The following is a 17,248-nucleotide window of genomic DNA, read 5'->3' as shown; positions in this document are numbered from 1 at the left end:
TAAGTACGAGAGCAGTGGTGATCACAAACTTCATATAGCAATTGACACTGCTGTTTGGTCATCTGTTCCAGTGTCCAGAAGTCTAGAAATAGTGATTATAATATAATTTATTATAAAAAAAGTTATCACATCAGTGTAGACAAACAGTCCAAATACAAAGTGATTTGAAAAGACCATTTTCTCTTGTGAAATGAAAGCTCATAAAAGACAAAACTGTATATACATACAGAAAAAATGGATTTATTCTTATCTGCATGTTGATATAAATACTTAACAGTACAAAATAAAAACACATATGTATATTTACTTGTATCTAAGAATTACTACACACTATAAAGTTTTGAGAAGGTATGAAACCTAACATTGATAACCCACATGATTGAAAAAGACCATTTTCCTGGCATGGTCATTTCTACCTAAAAGTTATTAACACCTGTTTTTCTTTATAGGGCAGTGGACAAAAACATTAAGAATTTTCTTCGCTGTACTTTGACAACAAGATCATGAAATTACAAGGATTTTGAGTGTATGTCCTGATAGCTGTAGATGGGACATAATTACACTTTGTGCAATCTTATGGAGATTTGTTTCATCTGGATACAGATGATTATTTAGTACTAGGCTAGGCTTCAGCTGCAGAAACCTCAGAATCAACTACATCTCGTTCATCATTTAAGTACATCTTTACTTATCAATGACAACACAACAAGCATTATCTAGTAATTGTATTCTTGGACAAGTTTGCTATTTATACATATATATTTTTGAACCAGAAATACAACTGAGCTTCAGCAATGATAAAATTTCAGACTGTTATTGCTAGCTATTGTTGTGAAGAGTTGCACGGATTTCTGATAGTTTCCCTCAAAAATAATTTTTCAAGTAAAATATGATTTTCATATTTGAATCAGCATTCTGATATGTACATTATGTAAATGGATTTCTTGTTTTTCATCACAAAACTTGCCATTTTGATACCAGTAAAAACGCCCATCAAAAACTATTTTCAATAGAAACATCATCGAAATTCTCGTATAAAGAAAGCTACGACCAAATTTTCATATTTCAGAATATTCAAATTTTTATATGTAGGAACTGTAAAGTTAAAGAAAAATTGGTGTTTTGCTACTTAACAACATAGGTCTTTAAACAAAGGTATCTAATTTCACTTGAAGTTTGGCTTAAAAAAAGGATTTTTTATAAAATGTTAACATATATTTCATTTTTTACGACAAAAGATGTGTCACACAATGAATAAATCACCGGATTTAATGGTATTTTTAAAACAGCAAAATGACAGGACTTTATTCCAGATAGGAAGACAATAAAATGAAGATGTAAATTATTAACAATAAATAAATGGTTCAGTTTTATGTTTTGGTCAAATACAAAGTCAAGAATTTAATGGATCATTAAAACAGCTACAAAAGCATAGTATATCAAAATATTCATGATTACCAGTTAGATTATAAAGGTATCGTGAATCGCAAGTTTCATCTCATTGGTTTTGTTTAAATAAACACACAGCTGTGTTGGTACATGTAGACAAACATAAAATGGACTGAGTGGTTACACTTGCTAAGTACAATATAATTAAAGATCATACATACTGATTAACAAAAATGGAGGCACATTCTTCAGTGTCTGAATTTTTATAAAAACCAACAAAATACACAGCACTTTATTTTCGTGGGGGTCAAATTTCGTGGCTTTACAAAAAATATATATTTTCACTGACTCTTGATTTCATGGATAAATCTTGTTGACAAATCCACTAGTATCATAATCCATATCTGTCAAATTTAATCTGTTTATCATTTTGTTGACAAAGAAAAAATTATGGATATAAGGTAACCAAAAATTCCACGAAAATAAATTTTCACAAAGATTAATGACTGAGCATACATAATCATGTAAATTGCATAAAATTATTATTATTTGTATATAAATATTGAAGAAATCAGTAGCAAAATACAACAATTATACCTTAAATCAAAATTAATACACTTAATCATTGGAACTAATTTTTACTTTCCTGATTAAAAACAAATGTCAATTATTATTGCCATTGTTCCTACAGAGACCAAAAAACAAGATCTTCAATAGTAATCCATGTTTTTGATCATCTCTGGAAAGTTTTTATAGCTTTGAAGTGTGACCATCTACATCAACTGCCAGAGCGCCCATGGGATCCCAAGCTGGAAGCACTACAGGTGTTTGATTAAGAACATCCATGACTTCTGACGGTACATGTTTCTTGTCTACGACAACTTCATACACAAATTCTGAGAACCAGTCATCTGTCATCGTAATAAAACCTGAAAGATGAAACAAGTACAATTGCTAATTAGCTTACCACCAGCAGCAATAAATAAAAACGTTAAATGATTGTATATATCCAAAATAGAATGGGTGTGAAATATATACTTATTGACTTAAAACTCTTTAACAAACCTGGCCCAAAATTTAACAAAAAGAAAACAAGAGGAAATCATTATCAAACTGCTATAACATCAGTCTTAGACCTTGAAATATTGAACATCCCAATTGGGAAGGTGTATACTTATGGGCTTTAATTTGAAGTCTTTCAAAACTAGGGGATTAACATCAGTTCACATAACCATTGAGCTGAAAAATGGTCATTAAAGGATAACTTATTTCTCACACAGTAGTCATCTGTTCAATTACAAGCTGAAATGGTCATTCCAAGGATAACTAGTATCCCACACAGTGGTCTTCTGTTCAACTACAAGCTAAAAATGGTCATTCTAAGGATAACTAGTATCCCACATAGTGTTCATCTGTTCAACTACGAGCTAAAATGGTCATTCCAAGGATAACTAGTATTCCACACAGTGTTCATCTGTTCAATGACTAACTCAAAATTCCAAATTTGCTGTACAAAAATATCTCACAAAAAATTGACAATTTTTTCTTATCAGTTGTAAGTTTTTGTCTTTGTGATATTAGATTGGGCTGGTGTATGTATGACCCCAGCTATGTTTGTTTTGTTTCGGTATTGGTCTTGTTTGTTGTAACTCCTATAGACAATACCAAACAATATATTGGTTTTGTTTGTTGTAATTCCTATAGATGATACCAAACAATATATTGGTTTTGTTTGTTGTAACTCCTATAGATGATACCAAACAATATATTGGTTTTGTTTGTTGTATGATACCAAACAATATATTGGTTTTGTTTGTTGTAACTCCTATAGATGATACCAAACAATATATTGGTTTTGTTTGTTGTAACTCCTATAGACAATACCAAACAATATATTGGTTTTGTTTGTTGTAGCTCATATAGATGATACCAAACAATATATTGGTTTTGTTTGTTGTAGCTCATATAGACGATACCAAACAATATATTGGTTTTGTTTGTTGTAACTCCTATAGATGATACCAAACAATATATTGGTTTTGTTTGTTGTAACTCCTATAGACAATACCAAACAATTGTCTTGATGAATTAGTTGAAATACACCTATTTAATGCAGAAATCAATCATGAAGGTGAGTTATCTTGAACAGCTACTTATACATACTCATATCAAAATTAATAATAATTTGCAAGGCTTAAAGGGAAGCAACTCAGTTCCACAGAAATGTATACATCTCCTGCATGATAGTGGAGAGTTTGTAAAACGTTGGAGGAGCTTTCCAATTCAGTAAATTTTAATGCAATTTAATTTCAAGTTTCTTTGGCCTGTTTAGATTAGGCTAATGATAAAACTAATGAAATAGTAGTGACAATGTAAACCATATCATGTTGGTCCTTTCAAAAATCCTTTTGGGTAATCTTTTCCATATACAAGAAAAGATATATCTTTTTCTTGGAAAATTAAGAAGTTTTGGAGTAAAATCCTTCTGAATTTTAAGCAAAATTGTTCTATTTCATACAAGCATCAAGTACAATATACCAGATTTTTTTGGATACTTCTTAAATCCTGTTTTAAAATGGTTAGTGAAGACCAAACAAACTGTGTTTAAATACCTTTATCACCATCTGCATCTCCCCAGGAATTCTCCACTCGCCATCTTACTGTCTTGTTCTCATCCTAAAATAAAATTTGTTAGGTGATGTTATTTTCATTTAGAGATTCAATTAATTAATTAAATGGTAAATGAGTATTTTGCATTATTAACTCTGTGTTGATCTGGATTGTATTCATAAGAGTGTAAATACATTCTTGATCACAAGACAATGAATGATATCACGTTGGTGCTACAGTGACAAACACTACATACAGGCTTTGCACATTGCCTCAGTAACACACATTTTACCTTTATGTTAAACATTCTGATGGCTTTGATTTTCAGGAAGCTCTTCCAATAAATAAGTATACATAGTCATTACCTTTGTAACTCAATCATATATACAAGATTGACTAAAGTTAAATAACCATGATACATGTAATCTACACTGCATTGATATTGATAATAAATACAATTAGACAATTGTTCAATGGTTAAATAGACCAAAATATATTTACAGAATAGATTCAGATTTTTGTCTAATTACTGCTAGATAGATCAAATTATTATCATGTTTGAACCTTTTAATATAATCCAAAATTAAAACTCAACAGAATTTTTCATTATGAATATGTGATTTTTGTTCTTTCAGAGAACAGCATATGTGCATCATTAATGTCTTATCATTTTCACAATGTCAAGAGGATTTATTTCAAATTTGTGATACAAAAAATACAGAAACTTACACTATAAACCATAGATAATTCACGAATGAAAAATTAAGTTTGTGTTCATAAAAATAAAAATCTTTTGACAAAAACTATTTAGATGATCCATTAATTGTTGAGATCATTGGTTTATAGTAAGTTTTTTTAAAAAAAAATAGAATGATTATTTGGCAAAGCTAATGACATCTTAACAAAATCAATAAGATCTATGAATTTAATGGCTATCATAATATTTCTCCATTACTTTCAACAACCTGCAAACCTTTAATGAGTCAGGTAAATATTGTTATTATTTTTCCCTTAATCAAACAGACATTATAACCTGACATAATCATGTTTGCGAAAAAAAAATTTAAAACCACTAAAACAGAAAGAAAAACCATTCTCCAAAACAAATAGCTTATCAATTTCTAGTGAGACTACTGACAACTTTTCATCACTGATGTTTTTTGTGTACACAGTACACAAACTGTGGGTCATACCTCAACATGAGCAGCTGTGAGTACCATAGCATGAGTCATTAGAGAATCACCATATTGTAGACGTTCAGCTTTATTCATCCCCAACATGCTGGTGCCAAAAACTAAATCAGTATTCACTCTGAAAATCAAAAAAAAAATTGATACAGTGTCTTAAATTGCCAGTGCATGAAGGCTTACTTTGACAAGGTGAAGATTTATGAAGAGTGAGTCAAGGTCAGTCAATTGAACAAATGTTATTGTCCTTCCTCTCATAATATTGGCTAAATATGACCCCAACACTCTTGGTTATTGGGAGAGTTTTTTCAGGATTTATATACACAAAAGCCTTGTAACCCTGAAAACAAACAACTTAGTAGCTCTTAAACTCTACATGACATATGCTACATATCATAACTCTGTTCCTCTTACTTATGGAGAAGAAGTTATTTAAAAGGAAAAGTGGTGTCATGGCAAAATCTTTCTTGTAGTACAACCACACAACAGCATGTAGTCCAAGCTTTAGTACAACCACACAACAGCATGTAGTCCAAGCTTTAGTACAACCACACAACAGCATGTAGTCCAAGCTTTAGTACAACCACACAACAGCATGTAGTCCAAGCTTTAGTACAACCACACAACAGCATGTAGTCCAAGCTTTAGTACAACCACACAACAGCATGTATTCCAAGCTTTAGTACAACCACACAACAGCATGTAGTCCAAGCTTGATACAAAACAAAAATCTCTTTATTTTAAATAAAGTATTAAAAGTACTCACATGTTGAGATCTAGGATTCCTGGCTTCCGACTGAAATATTTGCCAACATCACATCCAAACCATACAGACTATGAATAAAAAAGAATGTGGCATTAATCAACACAATTTAAAATTCATTAGAAAATTACACAAACCAATAAAAAAGAAAAAAAGAAAGAATGTGGATTAATTATAAATGTCCCCACTCACATATAAATCAGAATTTGATCTGATGCAGAACTAAATGTTATGATACTATTGAGGTAAATGTGAAATGAGGAGTTTTCAGGATATGACATTTACATGAAAAATCATCATCCAATGAATTTATACAAAAAGGGGCTTACCTCCCCTCCTTTGATTGAAGCAAGAGCAAGCTCCTTCAGGACTTGTACAGGCTGGTTAATGTAGAGGACATTTCGAGCAGACGTCATATTGTTGAGATACTCAACAGTGTACAGTTTATTGTACACATTTTTAGGACGGGGATCATTTACTAAACACACCTGGCAAACAAAAACAATATTTTGATACAATATGTACATAACATATATAGTCTGAAGAAAATCAAATAGACACATTTTAAACCCAACAAATTTACAACATCGAAAATTAGGTGGACACATTTTAAACCAAAAACCAATTATTTTCAGCTTAGAACAATCTATAACATCCAACACCACCTACCTTATCTTCCAAATCTGACAGGGGCTTGATATGTTCCTTGTAGAAATCTACAGGTTTTATTGGTCCAACTTTCCTGTATTGTTTTTCATTGTCATAGAATTCCCAGGTTATGACTTCTGGTGGAGTTCCCAGAGATATGGAACATATTCTGTAGATCTAAAAACAACACAAAATAAAGGTAAAAATTTTCAAAACAAAATCCCTGCTGGGCTGCAAATATCACTACTGGTATTCATATATATCAGGACTATTCTAGTAAAACACCTTGACCCTCAGACTCTGAAATCCATGGTTTAGTTTCCTGTTTAGAATAAACAAATGTCAACTGTAAGTAAAGGCTGCTTTTTTGGTTCCTTATGATATGCAATTCATAGTAATTAACCTCTTCATAAAGGCCACCTGTGTATAAAGGCCACTTTTCTTAACTCCCTTGAGCGGCCTTTATAGACAGGTTTGACCATACTTCTATACAAATTATCAATCACAGTCTATGGATGACACCGCTAAACAAAATACTGAGCCCTGGGACAGGAGCGATATTTTATAGGAATAGCTCTTAAGTGAAATCTGCTTAATAGCAATTTTCATTTATCAAAGAAAAACATGATATCATACAAAATGTGATATCACATGGATGTGACTTTATTTGGAGTTTACAGTAATTCAATAAACTGAATTACTACTTACATGGTGCCTACTGTATGATGTTTTTATTCCAGACATGTGGCAGATCAGAATTTGTCTCTTTTTAGCAATCATTTGGATTTTAAAGGAGCAATTCTTTATTTTTCTAAATATTCTAAAATGTTTCCAGGACACTAAACCCTCAGATGAAGAATTTTGAGCTATCAGGTATTTAACTTTAAGACAAACCCTTTTTGATATCTCATCCATGTGTTTATATATAATTACTGGTTTCTTGAATATCCCCATACCTATATCAATAGGATAGATTCTCCTGGAGTTTGTTAGCATGATGGGTTTATGGCCCAGTGAACAGGTTCCTTGTAGTAGCTGGAAGAGACTTCACTGAACAACATACAGGGTGGCCTGACGCATGCCATTAAGATCAATTGGGAAAAAGGGCTTTGCTCAAGGACACAATCACAATATTTTTACAATATTTTCATGTAGCACTGAACCACACACCTCAGATCTTATCTGGGATCTTCATCTGAGTTTAGAAATCTCAACATTCTTTCAACTGGGCTTACCCCATCCCATACCTTCCCTTTTTGCCAGTCTCTTCCTTATGTTGAGTGGGAGAAAATATCATACAAGTGTTTTAGTCTGTTCTCTTACCTCTTCCAGCATCTTCAACTTTTCTGCTGCAATTTCTTCGTCTGATTTCCCTGCTTTAACCATGCTGTGTAGACGCATACAGAATTCCCTCATCTGGAAAAAGATACCAGGTGTGAAACCAGCATTCATGAGAAAAATTACAATTTGGATACAACAACTTATTACAACAAACAACCTAGTGTGTACAGGGAAATTTTCATTTCTTTCATCCTTTGGCTTAAAGGGTGAAAATAAAAACAGGGCTAAAGTTAGATTTGATAGCAGTTTTATGTATGGGAAAGTTTGACACATGGAAAAAACAAAGTTTCATGCTAGAATGAAAGAAACCCGGATGAATGTTTACCTTCATACAGTACTATTCCACAACATCAAACAAAACAAGGATAGGCTGATTGTACAATTTTTATAATTAGTGAAATACACTTTCTACAATAAATCAATTATTTTATCATTTAAAGCTGAAGCAAACATGAGCTCACACAGACATTCCTACAAATCCCTTATCTTTTACATTTTAACTCAATTTGTTTAGGGGTTCATAAGATATATCATACATGAGCTTTTTAGTTCAAAATGACCAAGTGTTACCTTTCAACTTTAACCTGGACTTATGACCACCGAAATCACATCGGGTGTAGAAATTGATGTTATGGTATGAATATCAATCTATTCAGGGGTTCATAGATATCATGTTCACAAGCTGGTCACAAGAACTCGCAATGTGATAACTATACCCCCTTAACTCAGTGGGGGAATAATAACTTTAGTTACATACAAATTACATTAAGGCATACCAAGAGATTGTCCAGAGTATTAAGTATGCACTAAACATTCCAAGTAGAATAAGGGCACCAGATCATTCTATCTAACATAGTCTTAAATTGAACCATTCCATTAGCATTCAGTTGTGTTAAATGCAACCTCTGATCTTGCTAACATTGAACCTTGCATGACCCCTAACCTTTCAGTCTTGGAAACCCTTTTAGACCCCTAATCTTGCTAGAATTGTAGTTATCACAATTGGGAATTCTTTTAAAATGAAGGCCATTTAGGACATGTGATAATGCTTTTTGACCTGTATACCTTATTGTTGATCAATCGGCCCATCCTGAGGGAAGATTCAGCGCTGTGAGCATCAGGAAAGCAGCTCTTGGGTACAAGGCCATATTTCTCCACTATATTGACTAACATGTCCCACTGACCACCATCATCTACAGGGTTGTGCAGTAAATGGCTCATTAGTCGTCCGTCTGGGTTCTCTCCCTTCTTTGAAATGTTGACAAATACATCTAGAAGATAGTTAGCTCTCTCAACCTACAACAATAACCAACAATTACAATATACACCTGTACTTATCATGCAAGTTGATTTTTTTGGAAATTCTTCTGATTGACTTTCGCAAGTTGGCAAATTACTGGGTTCATTGCCACAAGATATTTCCTCATGAAACAGCATGAAAAATATGTTATTCAAAGATCCTAGTAAACCCAATATTTGCTCTTGAAAATAATGAACATACAACAGTTACCTTGCCAACATTTTACACATGACAATGGTTAAAAAATTTGTGTTAAATTACAAGCATGGTAAAACAAAATTTTGTTGCAAGTTGCAGTTCAATAAATCCAGTAAATTACAGTTAAAAAGTAAGTCCAATTAATAGCCAATCATTTAAATTGCAGTATCTATTAGTATATCTCTCCAAGGTATCACAATATATTGTAAGAGGTGTCTGCTGTAACAGCCACACTATCAACACAACTACCAACCTTATCCCAGAAGAACAGATAGTTTTGGCTGAATTCCATCTCATCCAGCTTGAAGTGTTTTGCCACTGGAACTCGTAAGACGTTGAGACAAGCAAACAACCAACATCGTCCAGAGCTTTTCTGATTTGTCATTGGTTTCCCTTCTCCTGCCTTAACAAGAAGTAAAATTATACATTGATAACATAAACTTCTAATTTAATCGCTATTTAATCATTCACTCTGAAAGCGTTGTCTTGTTTTACATATGATATGTGCCTAACTGAAATTTGGTAAAACTGCTATCAGCGTACCATTGATTTTGAATATATATAGTACAGAGTACTACAATGATAGTCCAAATTGAACTGTCTTTCTTTTATGGGTCTGGAGTCGATAAACATTAGAACTCCATCATTATATAATGTGAGTTAATTAAGCGACCCACACCTAATTCAGCATTCAAACAATAGTTGGGGATAGTTCTATAATTCAAGATTCTTTGTAGTTTTAATGTTCTGTTTCTCTTTTAATTTGAGTTTTGCAATTGTGACCTTACATTTGAATATTTTTGTCATGGCTGAAAAAAATGTCCAAATTTAAAATCATGCTCAAACAACATAAATAGTTGTATATATACAATTCTACTAGCCTGATACTTTGACCATTGGCTAGTAGATTTAATGCCACCGCTACAAAAATACTGCACAATTATGAATGATGAAACACAGGATTGGCTACAACTAGTAAGAGTACTTTTTTCAGCATGATTTGTCACAGCTAGTATTCAAATTTCAAATATAATTGGTCATAAAGTCAGAATAAATTTATTTCTGTCAATATTTCACATATATTTTGACTTCCATGCATGGAGCTGATTATGTTAGAAACTGGTATATCTATTTATTTATAGACACTTAATTGAATTTAGGTAAGGGAACTCAACAAATATTATATATATATTTAATGAAGTCTACACACCTTACAGTTGAACACATGAGGACTACTCCACACCAGATCCTGCTGTCTACAGGTCTCCCAAAGATCTGTTTTGTAACAGACATTCTGGGCCAATAGATTCTTCTCATCACTGGAAAATTTCTCTTTGAAGTTTGAAAGAGTTGCTTTAGGTATTCCTATGAAGGTAAAGAGGGAATAATATTTAAGGGAAATTTTGCTATACTCCATAATAGACAACTAAACCTACTTTTGGTGGTTAAGTGTGCTTGTCCTTTCTACATTTTAGTTTACGTTAATGGCTTCTCATTATCTCCGAGTAATCACAGGAGAAGATGTACATATACTAGACCACAAAAATAATATGATGACATTTTAAGCTGGGTTGGTACTACGTTTATTACAATAAGATAGAAAACAGTCAGACTGCATTAGAGACCAGAAAAAACATTACAGCAGGGCAAAACTTAAATATAATGCCTGGACATTGTCTTCTACAAGAATGCAAACCACTAATGATTAAAATACAACCTTGACATCATGTAGTCATATCTACTTTTCTGCAGTGGAAAATTGTGATCCAGTAGAGTCTAAATTTTAGTAAATCAGAATGAATATCAAATCTGCTGTTAGGGATTGGTGTATTGTTGCTTGATGCCAACCAAGATCATTTAAGGATGTGCCAGGTTTGTTGTGGTAGAAGAAAGCCAGAGGTCCCAGAGAAAAACAACTGACATGTGACCACTACCTGGTGACTGCCCTATATAGGCCTTGAAAACCTGTTACCCAGAGGTGGAGGCATTGAACTTGTATACTATAACGGATATTAAGATCTAAATTTTCATTGCAACTACTGATTACCTGCACTGTATTATACAATGCAGGTCATCAGTAGTTGCAATTTTAGAAAGCAGAATCCAAGTTATTAGCATCAGAATTTTAATCACCTGGGTAATCGTTTATCATTTTACTTCGTTTTTGGAAAAACCAGAAAAAGCATTTTACAATTTTTAATGAGTACATGTTAAACAATTTGATAAAAGACTGGTCAAGCTGATTCTTTACATTTTTATAAATGCAAGACAAAAATAACATTAAGAAAATTACTTGAGAATTTTAAGGTAGGTCTTAAAAATTGTCCAATTATAAAACAATTTTTTACTACACTTGACTGCTTTGCAGTTACAATACAACTTAGCATAGCACCACTTCAATTTGAGTAAGTCTTTCAAAATCAACTCTTACTACTCAGGCAATAGGGACGGCTACAATAACAATTGTACCTGCTGCCCACATTGCATGATGGTAAGAGCCAACTAAAACTGGAATGTGATATTTTCTTTCTATCTACTGTTTTCATTGATGTCTCCTTTGACACTGCCTCACCTACTTGAATGTGCCTCTCTGTGAGGAAGGCTTTAATTGGGCTATGTCCCCCTAGCCAAGACATTCTAGAGTCTTTAAAAAGTAGTTACTATTCCTTGCTTTATGCTCAGAATTGTGGCAGTGTAATGACTTGTTCAACTGAACATATTTAGTATATGATGTGACCAGTAGGATATTCCACTGGATGTTTTCTGCATTTATTATGCAGTCACCTAGCATCCTTGTGTACACTGTCCTTAAATGACAGAAAATACTCATAGGACATTAACCTGGTACACTAAATAAATTCAACAATTTGAAACCAAACTAAACCAAACCAAAAATACATTGTACATACTAATGTATAGCATGCACCAATTGCACATGTGTACATGTACTTGTAGTTCTATAATTCATTTGCACCCAAGATTCAGCTAACCCATTACTATAATAAGGCTAAACCAGGATTTCAACATTTCAACTTCCCCGGAACTCCACACTTTACCCGCTGATCCACTTTTAAATCTAAATTTTTTGAGCATTTTTTTAAAATCATAGTTACACATACTTTTTTTATCAAAATTGTAAGGTAAATGTGGCATATTAGTAAACATAACATCATTTGGATATGAATTTTCATTTGCAGCCAATCCTTCCTGTACTAGGCCAGCAGGAAGATTTGTTGCCTCAACATGTTCAATATGCATTATGCTCAGGGAAGTTTATTTTACAAATTATATATATATCCCTATACATCAGGAATTAACTCATATCTATTTATAGATACCCATCCTAAAGTGATTGGCTTAATTATCCATAATAAACGCTTATATAATTAACAATTTACGTTGTCATACTCAACGTCACCGGTAAACCATCATCATTGTCATACTCAGTGTCAACTTCGAGCTCACCAACACTCGCTAACTGAAGTACACATCCTGTACTGTATCTAAAAATAGACCACGATCTGGATTGCATAATTTAAACAATCTGGTTTTTACTTAATAATCAATAATAAAAGACGGAAGAATGGTGAGTATATTACATGATAAACTCAAGTGAGATGAAATGCACATGATCAACCAAGGGTTTCGAGTTCTAGTAACACAGTACGTATACTAGTACTGTACTGTAACGGAGCAAGTGATAACGGTAAGCTTAGTGGAATTCCGATTGACCTATTTGTTTTCCGGTTCGAACGAACCATAAAAGTACGCGGTCGTTGCACGGAATGAAGTTGTGTGTTTTGTTTGTATGTGAAGTGAAACTAGACAGAACTATACTCTAAATAAAAGAATAGATTGTATACAACACAATGCACGTTACTCACCGGCATTTTCATCCATGTTTGCGGTGGTTGTGACAAGTTCATCAAACAGACGCTTAAGATTTTACAAAACGCGAGAAACAAACGTTTGAATGACCGCGATTAAGATGATGTTGCCATTTTTTTTCTTTTTCTATTGAACATTTTTTTCTCATCTCACTTTTGTTATCAGTGGAAATGGCAAACTAAGTCTCAAACTAAGTGCTAATAATTGTGTTGACATGTTTGAATTTGGTAAATTTTTTTTATAATTACATACTGAACTTTCTGTTAATGCTAATAAGGTTATGTAATAAAATACTATTTAATTCTAACAAATGCACTGGTTTTATTTTTCATTTTTTGATAATTTTTTTTTATTGGGGGGGGGGGGTGTTCTTTTTTCGCACAAAGTATTTTATTGAATAAAAAATAAATTCTACAGCTATTTCAATAGGTTAACTCTGATGGTGGAGGAATTGATGCTCCAAAATCTAGATAGTAATGCAGAGAATTTCGTCGTTAGCCCCGTGTGAAAATAGCACTTCATTATGTTGTAAGCTAATGAGCAATGCTATTCATCGCCAAAACCATTACTTCATATTGACATGTTTCCATCCGTGCTTCAAGTGCTAATGGCCGTTTGCATTTTCTTCGGTGGGTGGATAGCATGTGTCAACTAGCATCTCAATGTCTACACCATCAGAAGATTCCCTCTGCCAAAGTGAAAATGTGCAAACACACAGCACGCAACAATGCATACCAAGAAAATTATGTCGCCTGAGTTTACATTTTTAACAAGCACATTCAGTATCCATCCTGGATGATGAATGTTTCTTGTTAAACTTCTTTTCAACGCTTGTGAGATAGCCTTTGTCTCTAGTGGGTAGCAACAAGTTTGTAGACAGTGGGTACGCGGAAACTCTCCAGACATGTTAGTCAGGTGGCAGTAAAGGCATATGGGGCCGTTACGCCAAGCTCTTGCACAATGCCAAGAACTCTGGTCAGCCAGCATACACATCAAGAAACATTAGATTAATGTCGCACACGTCTTGTAGGAGGACGCTAAGGATATCCTTCCTATTGGACCATATATGGGTATATAGGTGCCATCAACAACACCAGAAAAACCACATCTTAAGGAGAAACCATCAGTCACTAATCTCAATTGTGCGTGTGTAGAGGGCCAAACTACGAATAACCTTTGTTGTGGGAGGATAGCTTCAATAACACTAAGGGAACTACCATGAAATGGACTCTTACTGAAACCAAAGCGGTTAGTAACACTTCGGAAGCATTAGCCATCAACTGGTATGAATCATAAAGGTCAAGGTTAAAATTAAAAGTGTGGGACGTTATTGCCAGTTGGTTTAAAGAGTGCACATGACTCCAGAATTAGATTGATTTTCAGGATAATTGTGGTTAAACGTGTGCCAATTAATTCAATAAGGTATGTTCTTTGTTTTTGTATGTCTCAACTTGAAAGGAAATTTCTTCAAAAGTCGAGCAGTATATAGCAGTATGCTGACCTGAAATAAAATAATTTACCTTTACAAAAAATATTAACTTTTGGACATGAGCAGCTCATGAGTAGCATATAAGCAGCACATAAGAAACAAGTTAGAAATGTTTGCAAATTAACTGGTGTCAGTGAAGAAATTGCTCACCTTAATTAGGTGCAATTATTTGCTGACGTTAGAAAAAAAAAACGTGTTTTACACACAGGCACTCGAGGCCAGGATATTATTTTTTACATATTTTAATGACCGTGGACCTCGGATTTGTCAACCGGCACATAAACTTGAATTCTGCTGATATTTCGTTTAAATAACGTCAGTCATGAGTGCTAAAACAAAAATCAATGTTTAAAAAAATAATATCCTGGCCTCGAGTGCCTGTGGTTTTACAGTCTCATGTTAGTATCACTGCTCATTTTAGCGAGCTACAATGTAACTTCTCGGTAGTATTCTGCACTTCTCTCGCAAAAACTAACCGCCACTTTCAAATGAAGAAAAATGATAGCATGTTGGCATGCACATGGCTCCAGAATTAAATGGAATTTCAAGGATGAATGCGTTGTGTATTGAATCTATAACTTCATAAGATAAAGTTCTTTTTATTTTGTATGCTTAAAAAAATCTTCTGAATTAAAGCAGTATCATACAACATAGATATACTCTTGTATATGTATTGTAATTGGTCTTCAGAAAACAGGAAGTGTTGTCTTATGGTGGACTGACCATAGATTTGTTAGTAATTCACTAAGTTGATCAGATACTGTATCTCATTGTAATTAATTTCTGAGTTTATCTGCCAGAAGATTTTATGTTGTCTTTGAAATGCATTTTGAAAGTCTGTACTTAAGGTCTACCAGGATTTATGCAATCACCGATACATAAAGCACACAATAAGTACATAATAGGATTGTAGCTAATGTGTATTTCCCATATGTACTTACATCCGTTCTATTTATTTCATGCCAATGATTAACTGCGTGTACATTTTTGTACATATTAGTTATAGCATGGGCGTATCATATAGATCTGTTTTATACGTCCTCGGCCAGGCCTCCATTGACGGTATCTATGAAATCGTTCTATATGATTTGTAAATCTAGGTCATGGTATCATTCGTTTATTTACATATGTAACAGAGGTAAGTATCAATTTCAATGCCTCCGCTAGAATACGAACCCAAGACTTCTGGATTACTAGTATGACCTCAACCGTTCGAGCTAAAGATAATGTGTGAATGGAGGTGGACAAAGAACTTACAAATTAGAAGAGCAAGCTTAAGACAGTATACAGCATACTATCGTATCGTGAGAGATGGAAAGGACTGCAGTTGCTGGAAGGCCCACAAAAGACAGTATATAACGTCGTTTTCAACGAGACAAGCACTGTTCTTGTTGAAGACACGACTATTGAGTTGAAACCAGAATATGTATATAATGGATGTCGAGGTTTCAACTGATTTATTGGTCGACTGCATCACCAACATATAGCGTTAGGACAAGTTTACAGGCTACGTTCACTAGCGTAGCACTTCTTGGTTTATCTAAATTTCCACAAAGTAACCAGTAAAGGGGTTATTAGGGTAGAGAGATGTGACCAGAAGGGGTAACAACGAGAAACTTAACCAGGAACCAAGTAACCAGGACAGAGATAACCAGGAGAGGTAAAAGGCGAAAAGTAACCAAAATAGAGGTAAAAGGAGAGAAGTAACCAATAGAGGTAAAAGGAGAGAAGTAACCAGTAGAGGTAAAAGGAGAGAAGTAACCAATAGAGGTAAAAGGAGAGAAGTAACCAGTAGAGGTAAAAGGAGAGAATAGGCAGTAGAAGTAAAAGGCAAGACGTAACCAGTAAAGGTACAAGGAGAAAAGTAACCAGTAAAGGTAAAAGGAGAAAAGTAACCAGGAGAGGTAAAAGGAGAGAAGTAACCAGGAAAGGTAAAAGGAGAAAAGTAACCAGGAGAGGTAAAAGGAGAGAAGTAACCAGGAAAGGTAAAAGGAGAAAAGTAACCAGGAGAGGTAAAAGGCAAGAAGTAGCCGTTAGAGGTAAAAGGAGAGAAGTAACCTGGAGAGGTAAAAGGAGAAAAGTAACCAGGAGAGAGGTTACCAGGAGAGGTAGAGCAGTAGCCAGTAGAGATAAAAGGAGAGAAGTAGCCAGGAGAGGTAAAAGGAGAAAAGTAACCAGGAGAGGTAAAAGGAGAGAAGTAACCAGGAGAGGTAACAGGAGAGAAGTAACCAGAAGAGAAGTTACCAGGGGAGAGGAAGCTAGGAGAGAAGTGACCAGCAGAGAGGAAACTAGGAGAAAAGTGTCCAGGGGAGAGGAAACTAGGAGAGAAGTAACCAGGGGAGAGGAAACTAGCAGAGAAGTAACCAGGGGAGAGGAAACTAGCAGAGAAGTAACCAGGGGAGAGGAAACTAAGAGAGAAGTGTCCAGGGGAGAGG

The 17,248-nt window shown here is 34.0% G+C and overlaps 1 protein-coding gene across 1 annotated transcript; it reads right to left on the bottom strand.

Annotated features, from left to right (window-relative positions):
- Positions 1–254: 254 nt before the first annotated feature.
- On the bottom strand, positions 255–13,347 carry LOC132552371 (bleomycin hydrolase-like). The gene is made up of 11 exons (XM_060216536.1): positions 13,321–13,347; positions 10,647–10,801; positions 9,690–9,839; positions 9,004–9,234; positions 7,921–8,013; positions 6,619–6,774; positions 6,279–6,437; positions 5,953–6,020; positions 5,193–5,310; positions 4,002–4,065; positions 255–2,318 (listed from the first exon to the last, which is right to left on the bottom strand). Exons 1-11 carry the CDS (start codon positions 13,334–13,336, stop codon positions 2,140–2,142), a joined length of 1,389 nt encoding a protein of 462 aa, XP_060072519.1. The 5' UTR covers positions 13,337–13,347; the 3' UTR covers positions 255–2,139.
- Positions 13,348–17,248: the final 3,901 nt, after the last annotated feature.

Source organism: Ylistrum balloti, unplaced genomic scaffold (genome assembly GCF_031769215.1).
Source record: "Ylistrum balloti isolate Yb309-2 unplaced genomic scaffold, AGI_CSIRO_Ybal_v1 Utg370246, whole genome shotgun sequence".
Taxonomy (NCBI): domain Eukaryota; kingdom Metazoa; phylum Mollusca; class Bivalvia; order Pectinida; family Pectinidae; genus Ylistrum; species Ylistrum balloti.
This window is presented reverse-complemented; position numbering and strand designations above follow the sequence as displayed.

Coding starts and splice junctions, on each gene's coding strand:
- LOC132552371 (XM_060216536.1), bottom strand. Junction 8,014..9,003: donor GCCGATTGATCAACAATAAG/GTATACAGGTCA, acceptor ATCTTTTTCCAG/ATGAGGGAATTCTGTATGCG. Junction 4,066..5,192: donor TCACAGCTGCTCATGTTGAG/GTATGACCCACA, acceptor ATTTTATTTTAG/GATGAGAACAAGACAGTAAG.